Raw genomic sequence first — 15308 nt, 5'->3', positions numbered from 1 at the left:
CTGTCACAGTTCCCCTATACATAGCCACCATCAGCAGTGTATAGTGCAGCGTGCTGTCACAGTGCCCCTATACATAGCCACCATCAGCAGAGTATAGCGCAGCGTGCTGTCACAGTGCCCCTATACATAGCCACCATCAGCAGAGTATAGCGCAGCGTGCTGTCACAGTGCCGCTATACATAGCCACCATCAGCAGAGTATAGCGCAGCGTGCTGTCACAGTGCCCCAATACATAGCCACCATCAGCAGAGTATAGTGCAGCGTGCTGTCACAGTGCCCCTATACATAGCCACCATTAGCAGAGTATAGTGTAGCATAGTGCAGCGTGCTGTCACAGTGCCCCTATACATAGCCATCAGCAGAGTATAGCACAGCGTGCTGTCACAGAGCCCCTATACATAGCCACCATCAGAAGAGTATAGCACAGCGTGCTGTCACAATGCCCCTATACATAGCAAACATCAGCAGAGTATAGCGCAGCGTGCTGTCAGTGCCCCTATACATAGCCACCATCAGCAGAGTATAGTGCAGCGTGCTGTCACAGTGCCGCTATACATAGCCACCATCAGCAGAGTATAGTGCAGCGTGCTGTCAGTGCCCCTACACATAGCCACCATCAGCAGAGTATAGTGCAGTGTGCTGTCACAGTGCCCCAATACATAGCCACCATCAGCAGAGTATAGTGCAGCGTGCTGTCACAGTGCCCCTATACATAGCCACCATCAGCAGAGAATAGCGTAGCGTGCTGTCACAGTGCCCCTATACATAGCCACCATCAGCAGAGAATAGCGCAGCGTGCTGTCACAGTGCCCCAATACATAGCCACCATCAGCAGAGTATAGCGCAGCGTGCTGTCACAGTGCCCCAATACATAGCCACCATCAGCAGAGTATAGCGCAGCGTGCTGTCACAGTGCCCCTATACATAGCCACCATCAGCAGAGTATAGTGCAGCGTGCTGTCACAGTGCTCCTATACATAGCCACCATTAGCAGAGTATAGCGCAGCGTGCTGTCACAATGCCCCTATACATAGCCACCATCAGCAGAGTATAGTGCAGCGTGCTGTCACAGGGCTCCTATACATAGCCACCATCAGCAGAGTATAGCGCAGCGTGCTGTCACAGTGCCCCAATACATAGCCACCATCAGCAGAGTATAGCGCAGCGTGCTGTCACAGTGCCCCTATACATAGCCACCATCAGCAGAGTATAGTGCAGCGTGCTGTCAGTGCCCCTACACATAGCCACCATCAGCAGAGTATAGTGCAGTGTGCTGTCACAGTGCCCCTATACATAGCCACCATCAGCAGAGTATAGTGCAGCGTGCTGTCAGTGCCCCTACACATAGCCACCATCAGCAGAGTATAGTGCAGCGTGCTGTCACAGTGCCCCTATACATAGCCACCATCAGCAGAGAATAGCGTAGCGTGCTGTCACAGTGCCCCTATACATAGCCACCATCAGCAGAGAATAGCGCAGCGTGCTGTCACAGTGCCCCAATACATAGCCACCATCAGCAGAGTATAGCGCAGCGTGCTGTCACAGTGCCCCTATACATAGCCACCATCAGCAGAGTATAGTGCAGTGTGCTGTCACAGTGCCCCTATACATAGCCACCATCAGCAGAGTATAGCACAGCGTGCTGTCACAGTGCCCCTATACATAGCCACCATTAGCAGAGTATAGTGCAGCGTGCTGTCACAGTGCCCCTATACATAGCCACCATCAGCAGAGTATAGCGCAGCGTGCTGTCACAGTGCCCCTATACATAGCCACCATCAGCAGTGTATAGTGCAGCGTGCTGTCACAGTGCCCCTATACATAGCCATCAGCAGAGTATAGCTCAGCGTGCTGTCACAATGCCCCTATACATAGCAAACATCAGCAGAGTATAGTGCAACGTGCTGTCAGTGCCCCTATACATAGCCACCATCAGCAGAGTATAGCGCAGCGTGCTGTCACAGTGCCACTATACATAGCCACCATCAGCAGAGTATAGTGCAGCGTGCTGTCAGTACCCCTACACATAGCCACCATCAGCAGAGTATAGTGCAGTGTGCTGTCACAGTGCCCCTATACATAGCCACCATCAGCAGAGTATAGCGCAGCGTGCTGTCACAGTGCCCCTATACATAGCCACCATCAGCAGAGTATAGTGCAGCGTGCTGTCACAGTGCCCCAATACATAGCCACCATTAGCAGAGTATAGCGCAGCATGCTGTCACAGTGCCCTTATACATAGCCACCATCAGCAGAGTATAGTGCAGCGTGCTGTCACAGTGCCCCAATACATAGCCACCATCAGCAGAGTATAGCACAGCATGCTGTCACAGTGCCCCAATACATAGCCACCATCAGCAGAGTATAGCGCAGCGTGCTGTCACAGTGCTCCTATACATAGCCACCATCAGCAGAGAATAGCGCAGCGTGCTGTCACAGTGCCCCAATACATAGCCACCATCAGCAGAGTATAGCGCAGCGTGCTGTCACAGTGCCCCAATACATAGCCACCATCAGCAGAGTATAGTGCAGCGTTCTGTCACAGTGCCCCTATACATAGCCACCATCAGCAGAGTATAGTGCAGCGTGCTGTCACAGTGCCCCTATACATAGCCACCATCAGCAGAGTATAGCGCAGCGTGCTGTCACAGTGCCCCTATACACAGCCACCATCAGCAGAGTATAGCGCAGCATGCTGTCACAGTGCCGCTATACACAGCCACCATCAGCAGAGTATAGCGCAGCGTGCTGTCACAGTGCCCCAATACATAGCCACCATCAGCAGAGTATAGCGCAGCGTGCTGTCACAGTGCCCCTATACATAGCCACCATCAGCAGAGTATAGCGCAGCGTGCTGTCACAGTGCCCCAATACATAGCCACCTTCAGCAGAGTATAGTGCAGCGTGCTGTCACAGTGCCCCTATACATAGCCACCATCAGCAGAGTATAGTGCAGCGTGCTGTCACAGTGCCCCTATACATAGCCACCATCAGCAGAGTATAGCGCAGCGTGCTGTCACAGTGCCCCTATACATAGCCACCATCAGCAGAGTATAGTGCAGCGTGCTGTCACAGTGCCCCTATACATAGCCATCAGCAGAGTATAGCACAGCGTGCTGTCCTAATGCCCCTTTACATAGCAAACATCAGCAGAGTATAGTGCAACGTGCTGTCAGTGCCCCTATACATAGCCACCATCAGCAGAGTATAGCGCAGCGTGCTGTCACAGTGCCGCTATACATAGCCACCATCAGCAGAGTATAGTGCAGCGTGCTGTCAGTGCCCCTACACATAGCCACCATCAGCAGAGTATAGTGCAGTGTGCTGTCACAGTGCCCCTATACATAGCCACCATCAGCAGAGTATAGCGCAGCGTGCTGTCACAGTGCCCCTATACATAGCCACCATCAGCAGAGTATAGTGCAGCGTGCTGTCACAGTGCCCCAATACATAGCCACCATCAGCAGAGTATAGCGCAGCGTGCTGTCACAGTGCCCCTATACATAGCCACCATCAGCAGAGTATAGCGCAGCGTGCTGTCACAGTGCCCCAATACATAGCCACCATCAGCAGAGTATAGCGCAGCGTGCTGTCACAGTGCCCCTATACATAGCCACCATCAGCAGAGTATAGCGCAGCGTGCTGTCACAGTGCCCCAATACATAGCCACCATCAGCAGAGTATAGTGCAGCGTGCTGTCACTGTGCCCCTATACATAGCCACCATCAGCAGAGTATAGTGCAGCGTGCTGTCACAGTGCCCCTATACATAGCCACCATCAGCAGAGCATAGTGCAGCGTGCTGTCACAGTGCCCCTATACATAGCCACCATCATTAGAGTATAGCGCAGCGTGTTGTCACAGTGCCCCTATACACAGCCACCATCAGCAGAGTATAGTGCAGCGTGCTGTCACAGTGCCGTTATACATAGCCACCATCAGCAGAGTATAGCGCAGCGTGCTGTCACAGTGCCGCTATACATAGCCACAATCAGCAGAGTATAGCGCTGCGTGCTGTCACAGTGCCGCTATACTTAGTTACCATCAGCAGAGTATAGCGCAGCGTGTCCCCTTAGCAGAGCAGTGTGCAGCGTGCGTGTGCCTCCTGCGTTTTTTTTTTATACAAATGTAATACCCTGGTGTGATCAGGGTGCAAATAATATGGTGTAGGTACAGGTCAGAGTTACCTTGGTAGGGTATTCTTTCTTTGACAACAGCTTTTCCCTATACCCTATCCCGGCAGAGAGGCAAGGATTCCCCAGGCAGACACAAAGAAGGGTAGACAGGGCTTTGCATAAAAGAATAAAGCAGTTTATTCCATAACTAGGACTAGGAATTGGTTATGGTGAAGAGGAGAGAGAATGGATTCAGCTAATTTAAACTTACACAATCTAATGACATAACATACACTTTATACATATTAAGGTCATCACACATATGGAAAATTATATAACAACATTTTAGCTTAATGCTACATTACTACAACAAACCAATATAATCAATCTATGCATAGACATTACTAAAGTCCAAGATAACTTTGGTGTGGCCAAGGATACTACAGGGGGTCTTTATGTGCACGTTGGGGCCCAATTATCTTGCTAAGCTGTGGGATTCAGGATGTAAAACTCCTTTTAGCAAGGAGCAAAATATTGTAGCACATGTATTAAAGATGGTTGTATCAAACAAACTAGAACTGCTTCCTGTGGATCCGCTGTATAGGTATAGCATCTATAGGATAAAGGCCCTCATTCAGAGCCGCTAGTTAGCGGCAGTACGCTCGTTCCGAGCGATGTTTGCACATCTGCGCATGCGTACGGTTTTTAGTACGCATGCGCGAACCAGTCAGTGCGGGCAAAAATCGTTTGTACGCTATATAGCGAGTGCCTGCTATTTTGAGTGACAGAATGAGGCGTATGTGGGTGGTAACAGGGGAAGGTGCTTGAAAATGGGGAGTGGAGATCCGAACGCAGGCGTGCTTAAAGGTCAAAACGGGCGTATTATGGGTGTGCATAATTAATACAGCAGCGTCATTGACCACGTCACTGGGTTATTTTATAGCCAGAACTGCTCGCAAATTTGTGGTAGCAAACACCAACCACAAGAATAGCGAGCAGTTCATACGCTGGTCGATGTACTCGATTAATCTAATAAATAGCGGACATGACGTATGGTGCGAGCGGCAAGGGGGTGTTTTTAACAAATAAACGAGCGTATGTTTTGCTCGCTCGTTCAGACTTAGAGGTGTGAACAGACTGCAATTTGCGAACGGATCATTTGAATAGCCACCCCTTGTTTTTGAACGAACGACCGCAAATAGCGAACGGCTCTGAATGAGGGCCAAAGTCCTGTGCAGTGGGAGCAGATTTCTAAATATATATTTAAAGGATTTATCTCACCCAGTCCAATGAACGTTGCTGAGCCAGTGTCCCCTCAGATGAAGGTGAATTAGGCAAAGGTATAAAGTCTTGTCTCTGACACATGCTGCGCGCTCTCTTAGCTGAGGGTGTCAGCAGGATCACGGTTTGACACTAAACGGTTCTTTATTTGGCTCTATGTTACTTATGTTGCTCTCCCACTGCTGTGTCTCTCCCTTCTGCTTAGGGCCGTATTCAATTAGCGGCGAAAACAGACTTTTTTTCGCCATTGGTGAAAACTGCAGTTTTTGGCAAAAAAAGGCAATATTTTCTCCAAAAACAGGAGTTTTCTCCATCCCAGGCGAAAAAAAAATGCAAAATCCCTATTTTTTGCTAAAAATGTGGGGATTTCTTTCCGAAACCTTTGGACTCCAACCCTCCTAACAATAAATTATCCCCAAAAATGCGTAAGTTGCGCTCTTTGGCGAAAAACGACCGTGCAATTTTGGGGAAAAAAATTAAAAACGTTGAAAATTATACAAAGCTATTTTTTGCCCAGGAAATGACTGTTCCACGTAAATTGAGGGTACATTAAAATGGGTGCAAGTATATTTTCGTATCGTAAAAACGCATTTTTAAAAACCGTTAAAAAACACGCCTGCTGCGATCGCGTGCAATGTTTAAAACACTTCACACATCAATTCCGCCCGCGAAAAATCAGACCCAATACATTAAAACCATTTTCAATGGTGTTTTTTTAGAACCAAAAATTGCTCGGTCATGTTTTTCCCAAAGTGCGCAAATTTACAAAAAAAATTTTTTGGATCATTTATTATTAGGGCGGTGTCCAAAGGGTTCTGAAAGAAATCCCCAAATTTTTAGCCAAAAATAGGGATTTTGCATTTTTTTTTTCGCCTGTTCTGGGATGGAGAAAACGTATCTCTAGTTTTTGGCGAAAATATCACCGTTTTTTGGAGAAAAATGTCAGTTTTCGCCAATGCCGAAAAAAACTGCCGTTTTCGCAGCTAATTGAATATGGCCCTTAGTCTCTGTCAGCTGCTCATCTCTGCTCCATGGCATCATCAGCTCTCCCCTCACAACGGCTCCGACTGTCACTCCTCAAACAACTGTTTTTGTTTTTTATTTAAATAAACTTTATTCAAAATAGCATTGGCCTCTATGCCCTTTTGTAGAATGATCTTATTTTAATAGGATATCACACAAGGCGACGCGACCATCTGTACACTGCTGTTGTCCCTGCCCCATCCGCCTCTCGGGGCATGTGCCTACCCATTAGGGTCAGACTGGTCCACAGGGGTACAGGGGAAATACCCAGTGGGCTCTAGGGGCCCCATCCAATCCTCTAGGGGTTGGGTTCCAGGATATTCCATTGAATTATACATTGTTACTCAATTAGAGTGTTAGTTACCTGGCTAAGCAGGACCATTGGATGAACATGGGGACTTGGTTAATTTCTATGGAAACGACACCACTATTTGCCCTCTGGCCATTCAAACTTGGCAGTCCTGACAAACCGCCATCCTCTCATGGTTGGTCAAGCCTCTGTGGTGGCTGGCCACACCTCCTCTGGAGATTGGCCAACTCAGCGTGAGCCATTGCATTCCCCCAGAGGGCCCAAGTCCGACACTGTTCCACCTGCTCCCCCATCTTCACCACTGGGAGTACCTTTCTGAATAACTCCAATGGTAAGTGTCTTGCTCTGTAAAGGTAGCTTTCCTGTGAATGGAATTGCAAATCTACAAACAGCTTATTGAACAATCTCAGATATGTGTGCCTACAGGACAAAGCATTTCACTGACTCTAATCACTGAGTAAACCACAGCACAAAGAATTCAGCAGAGGCTGGGTAGTTTGTAAAAATAATTTTTCTTTGTATCCTTATTCATTGTTTAGTGTAATTCAGAGGTCCATTAACACCTGGGGGGCCTTTGTGTCGCAGCCTCCCACACCATATGGTGCCCCCCAACCTACCTTCTCCTGGCGCAAGATAGTAAATGCGCATAAGATGGCAAGCACTCTGGCACAGTGCCAGTCTTTGCTAATATATGAGCCAGCGCCATCTTTCTGATAATACATGCTGGGGGCACCTAGGAGTCCTCACACCCTGCACCCTGCACGACTGGCGGTATCTCACCCACTGTCTCTGGCCCTGATTCAGAGCCGGACGCTCTGACAGAGCGCTCGCTCTGAATCAGGGCCGGCCTTCTTGTTTTTTAGAGCAGCCTCCTGGCCGCTCGCATAGCTGTGGGTGACCACCCACAGCTATAGCGAGCGGCCAGGCAGATGGTCGCGATGGTCAAGACCATCGTGACCATCGGGCTTGTGATGAGACCCTTGTAGTACGGTGGTCACCCACAGCTATGTGAGCGGCCAGGAGGCTGCTCTAAAAAACCAGAGGGCCGGCCCTGATTCAGAGCGAGCGCTCTGTCAGAGCATCCGGCTCTGAATCAGGCCCAGTATTTGGGAGCCTGCAAGTGGGGCCAGTATCTGTAGAGCTGTATAAAAATATATATATTATTTTCTGTGTAGCCTGCAAGTGGGGACGGTATCGGAGGGTTGTATTAATTTCTGTGCTGTGTATACATGCAAGCCTGGTACTTCTGGGGGGGTGGCCTAACTGCTTGGGGCGTGGCCATGCCCCCTTATTTAAAAGAAGTATATTATTTGCAGCACTGTGGATGGATGCTGTGAGCCAGGGGCAAATCTGGGGGGGGTGTGGGATCAGTGTGATCTCTGGCACTGCTGCTGTCTGCAGGGGTGCCGACGGGGGATGGTACTGTACTCTGGGCCAAATAGGAGCAGGGAGTGTGATTGGACTGATTGTGTTACCCCCAGTGGAGAGCTGGGCCAGGGGGCAGGGTGCCATATGCCCCCCGGGCCGCGGGCAGTCTGTGTCTCTGTGACACAGGCTGCACCGCGCGTGTTCGGTCAGCGTTACACTGACTAACACACAGCCGCCGGTTCCGGCAGCTGTGTGTTTGTTTTGATCAGCAGCCAATGAGAGTCTGACATTAATCCCATATGGATCCGCCTTCTCCCTGGAACACTTGGGGGGGCGCCGTAGCACGCACGTTCTTCGGGCACCCTGGCTACACGCTACTCCTCTGCCAGGGCCACCTGCATGCATTTGCCCCCCAGGCTAAAAGTTGCCAGCCAGCCCCTGGCTACCACCCACCCTTTCCTTTTTATTTTTTTGGCATGGGGTATAACCAAGCCATCTTGCATTAGTCCATGCCCTCTTGCCATTACCTGGGCCCAGCTAGGCTCCCTACAGCCCTGGCTCTCTGTACTGTACCTGTGCTGTGTATAGATTTCATGGTGTAGTAGTGTGTGAGGGGAGAATCAGCACTGCTGTTGTCTGTACTGTACCTGTGCTGTGTATATACAGTATGTCATGGTAAGGAAATGCCTGAGGGAGAATCGGCACTGCTGATGTCTGTACTGTACCTGTGCTGTGTATATACAGTACGTCATGGTAAGGTAATGCCTGAGAGGGAGAATCGGCACTGCTGATGTCTGTACTGTACCTGTGCTGTGTATATACAGTATGTCATGGTAAGGAAATGCCTGAGGGAGAATCGGCACTGCTGATGTCTGTACTGTACCTGTGCTGTGTATATACAGTACGTCATGGTAAGGTAATGCCTGAGAGGGAGAATCGGCACTGCTGATGTCTGTACTGTACCTGTGCTGTGTATATACAGTATGTCATGGTAAGGTAATGCCTGAGAGGCACAATCAGCACTGCTGATGTCTGTACTGTACCTGTGCTGTGTATATGTCATGGTAAGGTAATGCCTGAGAGGGAGAATCGGCACTACTGATGTCTGTACTGTACCTGTGCTGTGTATATACAGTATGTCATGGTAAGGTAATGCCTGAGAGGGAGAATCTGCACTACTGATGTCTGTACTGTACCTGTGCTGTGTATATGTCATGGTAAGGTAATGCCTGAGAGGGAGAATCGGCACTACTGATGTCTGTACTGTACCTGTGCTGTGTATATACAGTATGTCATGGTAAGGTAATGCCTGAGAGGGAGAATCGGCACTGCTGATGTCTGTACTGTACCTGTGCTGTGTATATACAGTATGTCATGGTAAGGTAATGCCTGAGAGGGAGAATCGGCACTGCTGATGTCTGTACTGTACCTGTGCTCTGTGTATATACAGTATGTCATGGTAAGGTAATGTCTGAGAGGGAGAATCGGCACTGCTGCTGTCTGTACTGTGTTTTCATTTCGGCTGTCTCTCACACTGTATTTTTAATCACTATTTACAGGTCATGCTCTGAATTGCTACACATGTGGTTATGGCACCTATATTCTTCCCTCAACAACATCCTGTGGATTATTGGAAGTATGCCTGACACATACAATTAATTCAGGTAGGTAACACTGGTTCCCATCTACTATACAAAATCCCTAATCTTATGTTGTATATCTTTAATCTTGATGAATTTTCCATGTCCAGCCAGTATTTCCTGCCCCCCCCCCCGTGGCAGGCTGCCAGTCCATCCAGGCAGCCTGCCTTCCCTTTTAACTACACCTGCCCAGTCCAGCCAGCCTTCCCTGCGTCCCCCTAGTACAGCCAGCCTATTTTCCCTGCCCTGACACAGTCCAGCCAACCTTCCCTGAGCCCTCCTAGTCCAGCCAGTCTGCATTCCCTGCCCTGCCCCCTGGTCCACCCAGCCTTCCCTGTGCCCCCCTAGTCCAGCCAGTCTGCCTTCCCTGCCCCTCCCCTAGTTCAGCCAGTCTGCATTCCCTGCCCTGCCCCCTAGTCCAGCCAGCCTTCCCTGCGTCTCCCTAGTCCAGCCAGCCTTCCCTGCGTCTCCCCCAGTCCAGCCAGCCTTCCCTGCGTCTCCCCCAGTCCAGCCAGCCTTCCCTGCGTCTCCCCCAGTCCAGCCAGCCTTCCCTGCGTCTCCCCCAGTCCAGCCAGCCTTCCCTGCGTCTCCCTAGTCCAGCCAGCCTTCCCTGCATCTCCCTAGTCCAGCCAGCCTTCCCTGCGTCTCCCTAGTCCAGCCAGCCTTCCCTGCGTCTCCCTAGTCCAGCCAGCCTTCCCTGCATCTCCCTAGTCCTTTTACCTGCCCTACCCCAGTCCAGCCAGCCTTTCCTGTGCCCCCTAATCCAGCCAGCCTATCTGCCTTGCCCCTCGCCCAGTCCAGCCAGCCTTCCCTGCCCTTTTTCCCCCCTAGTCCAACCAGCCTTTCCTAACAACTGCCCCCACAGCCCAAACTTTGAGAATATTTAAACTGGTGTACACAACACAATTGATGTCCTGCTCCCAAAGTAGCTTCATCACAGCTCCGTCCACCTCTGGGGGGGCCCTACCAATTTGTCAGTACTGGGCCCCGCAATTTCTGATGGCAGCCCTGGTGAGTATAAAGGAGTATAAAGCCGCCCATCTTTCTCTCTTAGCACACGTCATCTCCAGGAAGTGTGTGATTAATTGGGAACATCGAGACCCATCGGAGCTGCATGCAGCACTTGAGGTAGCCCCTACCCCACTGCAAGCACTGTGATCAGTTCAGGCTAAAATACAACCAAGTGGCCTATACAATGACGCTACTTTGCTTATTATGCAAACCCATTAAACTCCGTTTTGACGCTCAGACTCACCTACGTTCACACATCCACTCCCCCGTTCACAAGCACCTTCCCCTGTCGCCACCCATAACCGGCGCAATCTGTCACCAAAAGCAGCGTCCAGTCTGTGTACTATGAGCGCACGAATCCCGGACGCAGTGAATGGTTCACGCATGCGTACTTTGGCGCATACGCGTGCACAGATGTGTGATAATCGCCCATAGCGAGCATTCGCAGCTTGGCGACCGGGTCTGAATCAGGCCCAGAGTCCGCTGATACCCCGAGTGTCCAGGAATAGGAACAGCCGGCTATGTTTAGAGGGGATAGGTATGAAATGCCACCGGATGCATGTCTGAAGACCGGCAGTGAAGATCCCGACAGGTAAGCATTTAAACTATTACTACCCTAACCCTCCTTTAGAGTGCCTTACCCTAACCCCCCCCTCCAAGTGCCTAAACCTAACACCCCCCCTTCCTTGCAGCCGAAACCCAAGTCTCCCGGGGGGGTGCCTAACCCTAACCTCCCCCCTTACCCTACCCTAACCCTCCCAGGGGGTGGGTGCCTAACACTAAGTCCTCCCTGGAAGCCCCTAACCTAACCTCCCCCCCGTGGCTGTTCGCGCACGGCTTACCTTCGTTCGGTATGTCGGGCTCCCGGCGTAGGTAAAATGACAGGCGTCAGGATTTTGACGCCTGTCATTAGACCCCTGCTGGGATTAGACAGTCGGGAAGCGGCGTCAGCATTTCGACCGTCTGCTTCCTGACTGCATCCTGTTTAGAGTCCATGGTATCAGAGCATCTTGTACCTGTATGTCCAACATAGGGCCTGATTAGAGGTGGATGTAAGTAAAACATTGGGAGCAAGTGCCCGATCTGTTACTTCTGTGCATGCGCCCCCATGGATACTGCATGGGAAAACAATTCAGAATTGCAAGGAGGTCTGTGCCATTTCTATAGGCATTCCTAGGCGGAGACACTGGTGGTGGCTATCTGCAGCGAGCGCATCAGGGGCATGCCCAAGGATTGAGTCGAAGGACATGATTCCACTGACACTGGCAGCCAAATACCGTTGTACATTCTGGTCGCCCTGAGGTCCCCACATGGGGTCGCTGTGACCCTGCTGAGAACTGGTGTCCAGGGGCACCTGTTCCCGAATGGGGGATCAGCAGCCGCGGCTTTTCTACTACATGCAGTGCAGAGCGGCTCCTGAATCCCCTCATCAGCATCACGTGACACATGCTTAGCGCTTGCAGAACACCATTAGATGATTGATAGTGCGGCCGGGGCTTAGTACATTTGGAAATGCGGTAAAAACCCAGCCTACACAATTTGTGCACGTAATACGCTGGTGTGCAGTTAAACAGATAAAAATATAACTTGATTTGTGTTGTTATTGTTGCAGGGTCACTGCCGATAAAGAAGAAGTCATGTTCAGCCATCACAAACTGTTTTGGGTCAACTCAAACCACATATCTGGGCGCAACCGTGACAGAAACTCCATCCTGCTGTTATTCCGATCTCTGCAGTTCAGCTGCCATGCCCTCCGCATCAGTTGTTACGGGCATCGCTGTCCTACTTTCATTTTGGGTGGCCAGGCGCTTCTGACCCTACAAAAGATCTATCCTCCTTATACAGATTTATAGCTCTACTTAAAACGTGTTTGATGCGTACCCCTAGTGGAGGTGGCCATTTTGTATGCTCGTCAATATTTCATGAAATTGTGGCCTATCAATGTCTGGGGGAACTTTGCGTCTCATCTCTCAGGGAGGTTCCTGGATCTTGGGGAACTGATAGGATGAATCTTGGCTCAGCTTACAAAATGGCTGCCTTGACTGTGAGTGATGGGCATAATATTAAGTGTTTACTAGTAAGTGTGTCGAATGCCATTGTCTTGAGAAACCCCTGGTCATTCACCTGCAGTTCCTTTAAAAACAATTTATATAAACTAATTAGGGGTTATAATTGCTCTATTTTATTGGAATATCATGGGGGTGGGGTTTATTATATCCTGTAATAACGACTATATTATGTGTTGGAATACATTTTGCAGCATTTGTTTTATTTCTGGAATAAATAATTTGAATTTGATTTATGTTGGAGAATATGGTTCCTAGAGTCATTGCTGAGTCCCTGTCCATTCCATTTTAAGAACATCAATATGTGTTATGGTTATTGCACAGTCACACTTCTAAGCCTCACTTTGCATCAGGGGGTTTACACTGGGTAATAAAGATGTTCACAATTGTGTCCAAGTGGTTCTTGAACCAGTACATTGACCAAAAAGCTTACATTCAATTCGGTGCATTATTTTGGTGGCCCTGGCTCTTGGTAAACACTTTCTTGGCTCCGATAGGACCCAGTCCTTGAGATGTGCTAGAAGTAATTGCTAATGCGGTTATTATTATTATTATCCTTTATTTATATGGCACCAGAAGGGTTCCGCAGCGCCTAACAAGTACAAAAACAAAGTACAGAAACATTGGGTCTTTCATCAATACGGTTGCAATGAGCACAGAGAGGTCATATGCAGGTCGCTCGCTAGCGGGTCGATGTTGTGCGATTGCGCATGCACACGACGGAGGGAGCTCCATTGTGTGCATGTGCGAGACCCGGCGAGCGACGAGAAATACGTCGCTCGGGGTCTCGCACCAAAGGGGGCGTGTTGTCGATGGTGTTGCCGGGGGCGTGGCGGCCAGACGGAGGCGTTCCCATGGAACGCCTAGGCGGTTACAGGGGTTTGCTACAGAGACACTGAATTGCTCACACTGGAGGCCATACTAAGACGGATGATCTGCACCTAGCATAGGGCTGTTGAAAGTCCAATGGTGCGACTGATGGTGGTGTCTAAAGTCTTCAGGGTCTATTCACTAATCCTTAGAGATATAAATGGAGAAAAATAAGTCTCAACCAATCAGCAAGCAACTGCCATTTTTCAAACACAGCCTGTAAACTGAAAGGAGCTGATTGTCTGAGACTTATCTTTCTCTCTCTCCATGGATTAGCAAATAGACCCTTTAGACACTGAAAGTGGGCCTCTCAGTCCTTGCATATTTGCTTAAAGTCACAGACGAAACTGTAGCAAAAGAAGCAAGGACGGCTGCCACTATGTCCACCTCAGAATCGGGCCCTATGAGAAGGGATCCCGCCCCCCTCGACAGACCCCGCCTCCATTAGGGCTGCTTCCATAAATTTCCCGGGCTGGTTTTCCATCCCAATCCGCCCCTGGTTGTTACTGTAGATGTCTGTGGAAAGCCATGGCTGTTACTGTATGTGTCTGTGGAAAGCCATGGCTGTTACTGTAGGTGTCTGTGGAAAGCCACGTTTATTACTGTATGGTTAAGGTGTGAACCAGCAGTCTCAGGTAAATGTAAAAATTGGTGAAAGTAGTTGTTGTAAAGAGATGTTCATATGTAAAATAATGATAAATTGTGATAGAGTGTGAATTCCATAAGGCACATTTATTGATTTGGAGGGTGATGGGGACACATGGGGTTTGCAGGGTATTTATTCCATATTAAAACCACTGTGTGTTTGTGTGGGGCCTGGATTTGGTGATATGTCACCAGATAATAAAAGCAGAAGGATGGAGAAGTAGATATAGTTGTAGGAGGTGTGTAAAAGTTTTTTATAATGACACAATGAGGCTGTAATAGTCAATGCATGATGAAAAGAAAGCTCATGAATTTTAAGAGGGGAGTGAATCAATATGGTTGCAATGAGCACAGAGAGGTCATATGCAGGGAGAGTTAAGGATGTTATATCCGTAGAGAAAATATAAAGAATAGTTTTGATGAAAAGAAATGTGTAGTACATGGTCAGAATTAGGTTTATTACTTTAAAACTGATTTCCTTAAAATTTGTCTAGATCTGAAATTACCTTAGATGTTGGTCAATGTTTGTTCAACTGTTTGATTAACTGTTATGTAATCACACTTTGTGCCTTTAACACTTGGTGCTTTTAACCCCAGCTGCAAACAGCCCCAGCAGCCCCTATACTGAATATAAAGGAGTTGTATCCTTGATTAGGACAGGCTACAACTGACTCAATTGCTCTGCTGATCAAAGGAGATAACTTGCTCTGAGTTGGAGCAAAAACCAGGCCAGATATATACCATAAACTATGCTACACTTGTTCTTTAGAAGCATTTTTAATAATAAGAAGTTCTGTTCAAATATTCTATTCCACAATTATTAAATGCAACAGTAGCGATTTATTGACATGGCTTTAATAAAACATAGAAATCAATTACAACATACCACATAAAAATGCGCATATAATTATTAACCACCTTAATATTACCGCTTGAGCTCAAGCAAGATTGTTAATATAGCCGTATTTTTACACAGCACA

At 48.8% G+C, this 15308-nt stretch overlaps 1 protein-coding gene across 2 annotated transcripts in view; it reads left to right on the top strand.

The window, feature by feature from the left end:
- Nucleotides 1-13049, top strand: part of LOC148513679 (uncharacterized) — a 55716-nt gene extending 42667 nt beyond the window's left edge. For both annotated transcript variants that reach the window (XR_015880149.1, XM_088481555.1), the window contains 2 exons: nt 9656-9760; nt 12360-13049. Coding sequence is in view for 1 of the 2 variants with exons in the window: in XM_088481555.1 (XP_088337681.1) it covers nt 9656-9760; nt 12360-12562 (308 nt within the window). In the remaining variant the exon portion in view is untranslated. The remainder of the gene's footprint in view (nt 1-9655; nt 9761-12359) is intronic.
- Nucleotides 13050-15308: the final 2259 nt, after the last annotated feature.

This window comes from Taudactylus pleione, unplaced genomic scaffold (assembly GCF_031769625.1).
Source record: "Taudactylus pleione unplaced genomic scaffold, aTauple2 ptg000274l, whole genome shotgun sequence".
NCBI lineage: Eukaryota > Metazoa > Chordata > Amphibia > Anura > Myobatrachidae > Taudactylus > Taudactylus pleione.
Note: the sequence above shows the minus strand (reverse complement) of the source record. Positions and strands in the feature narration are given on the sequence as shown.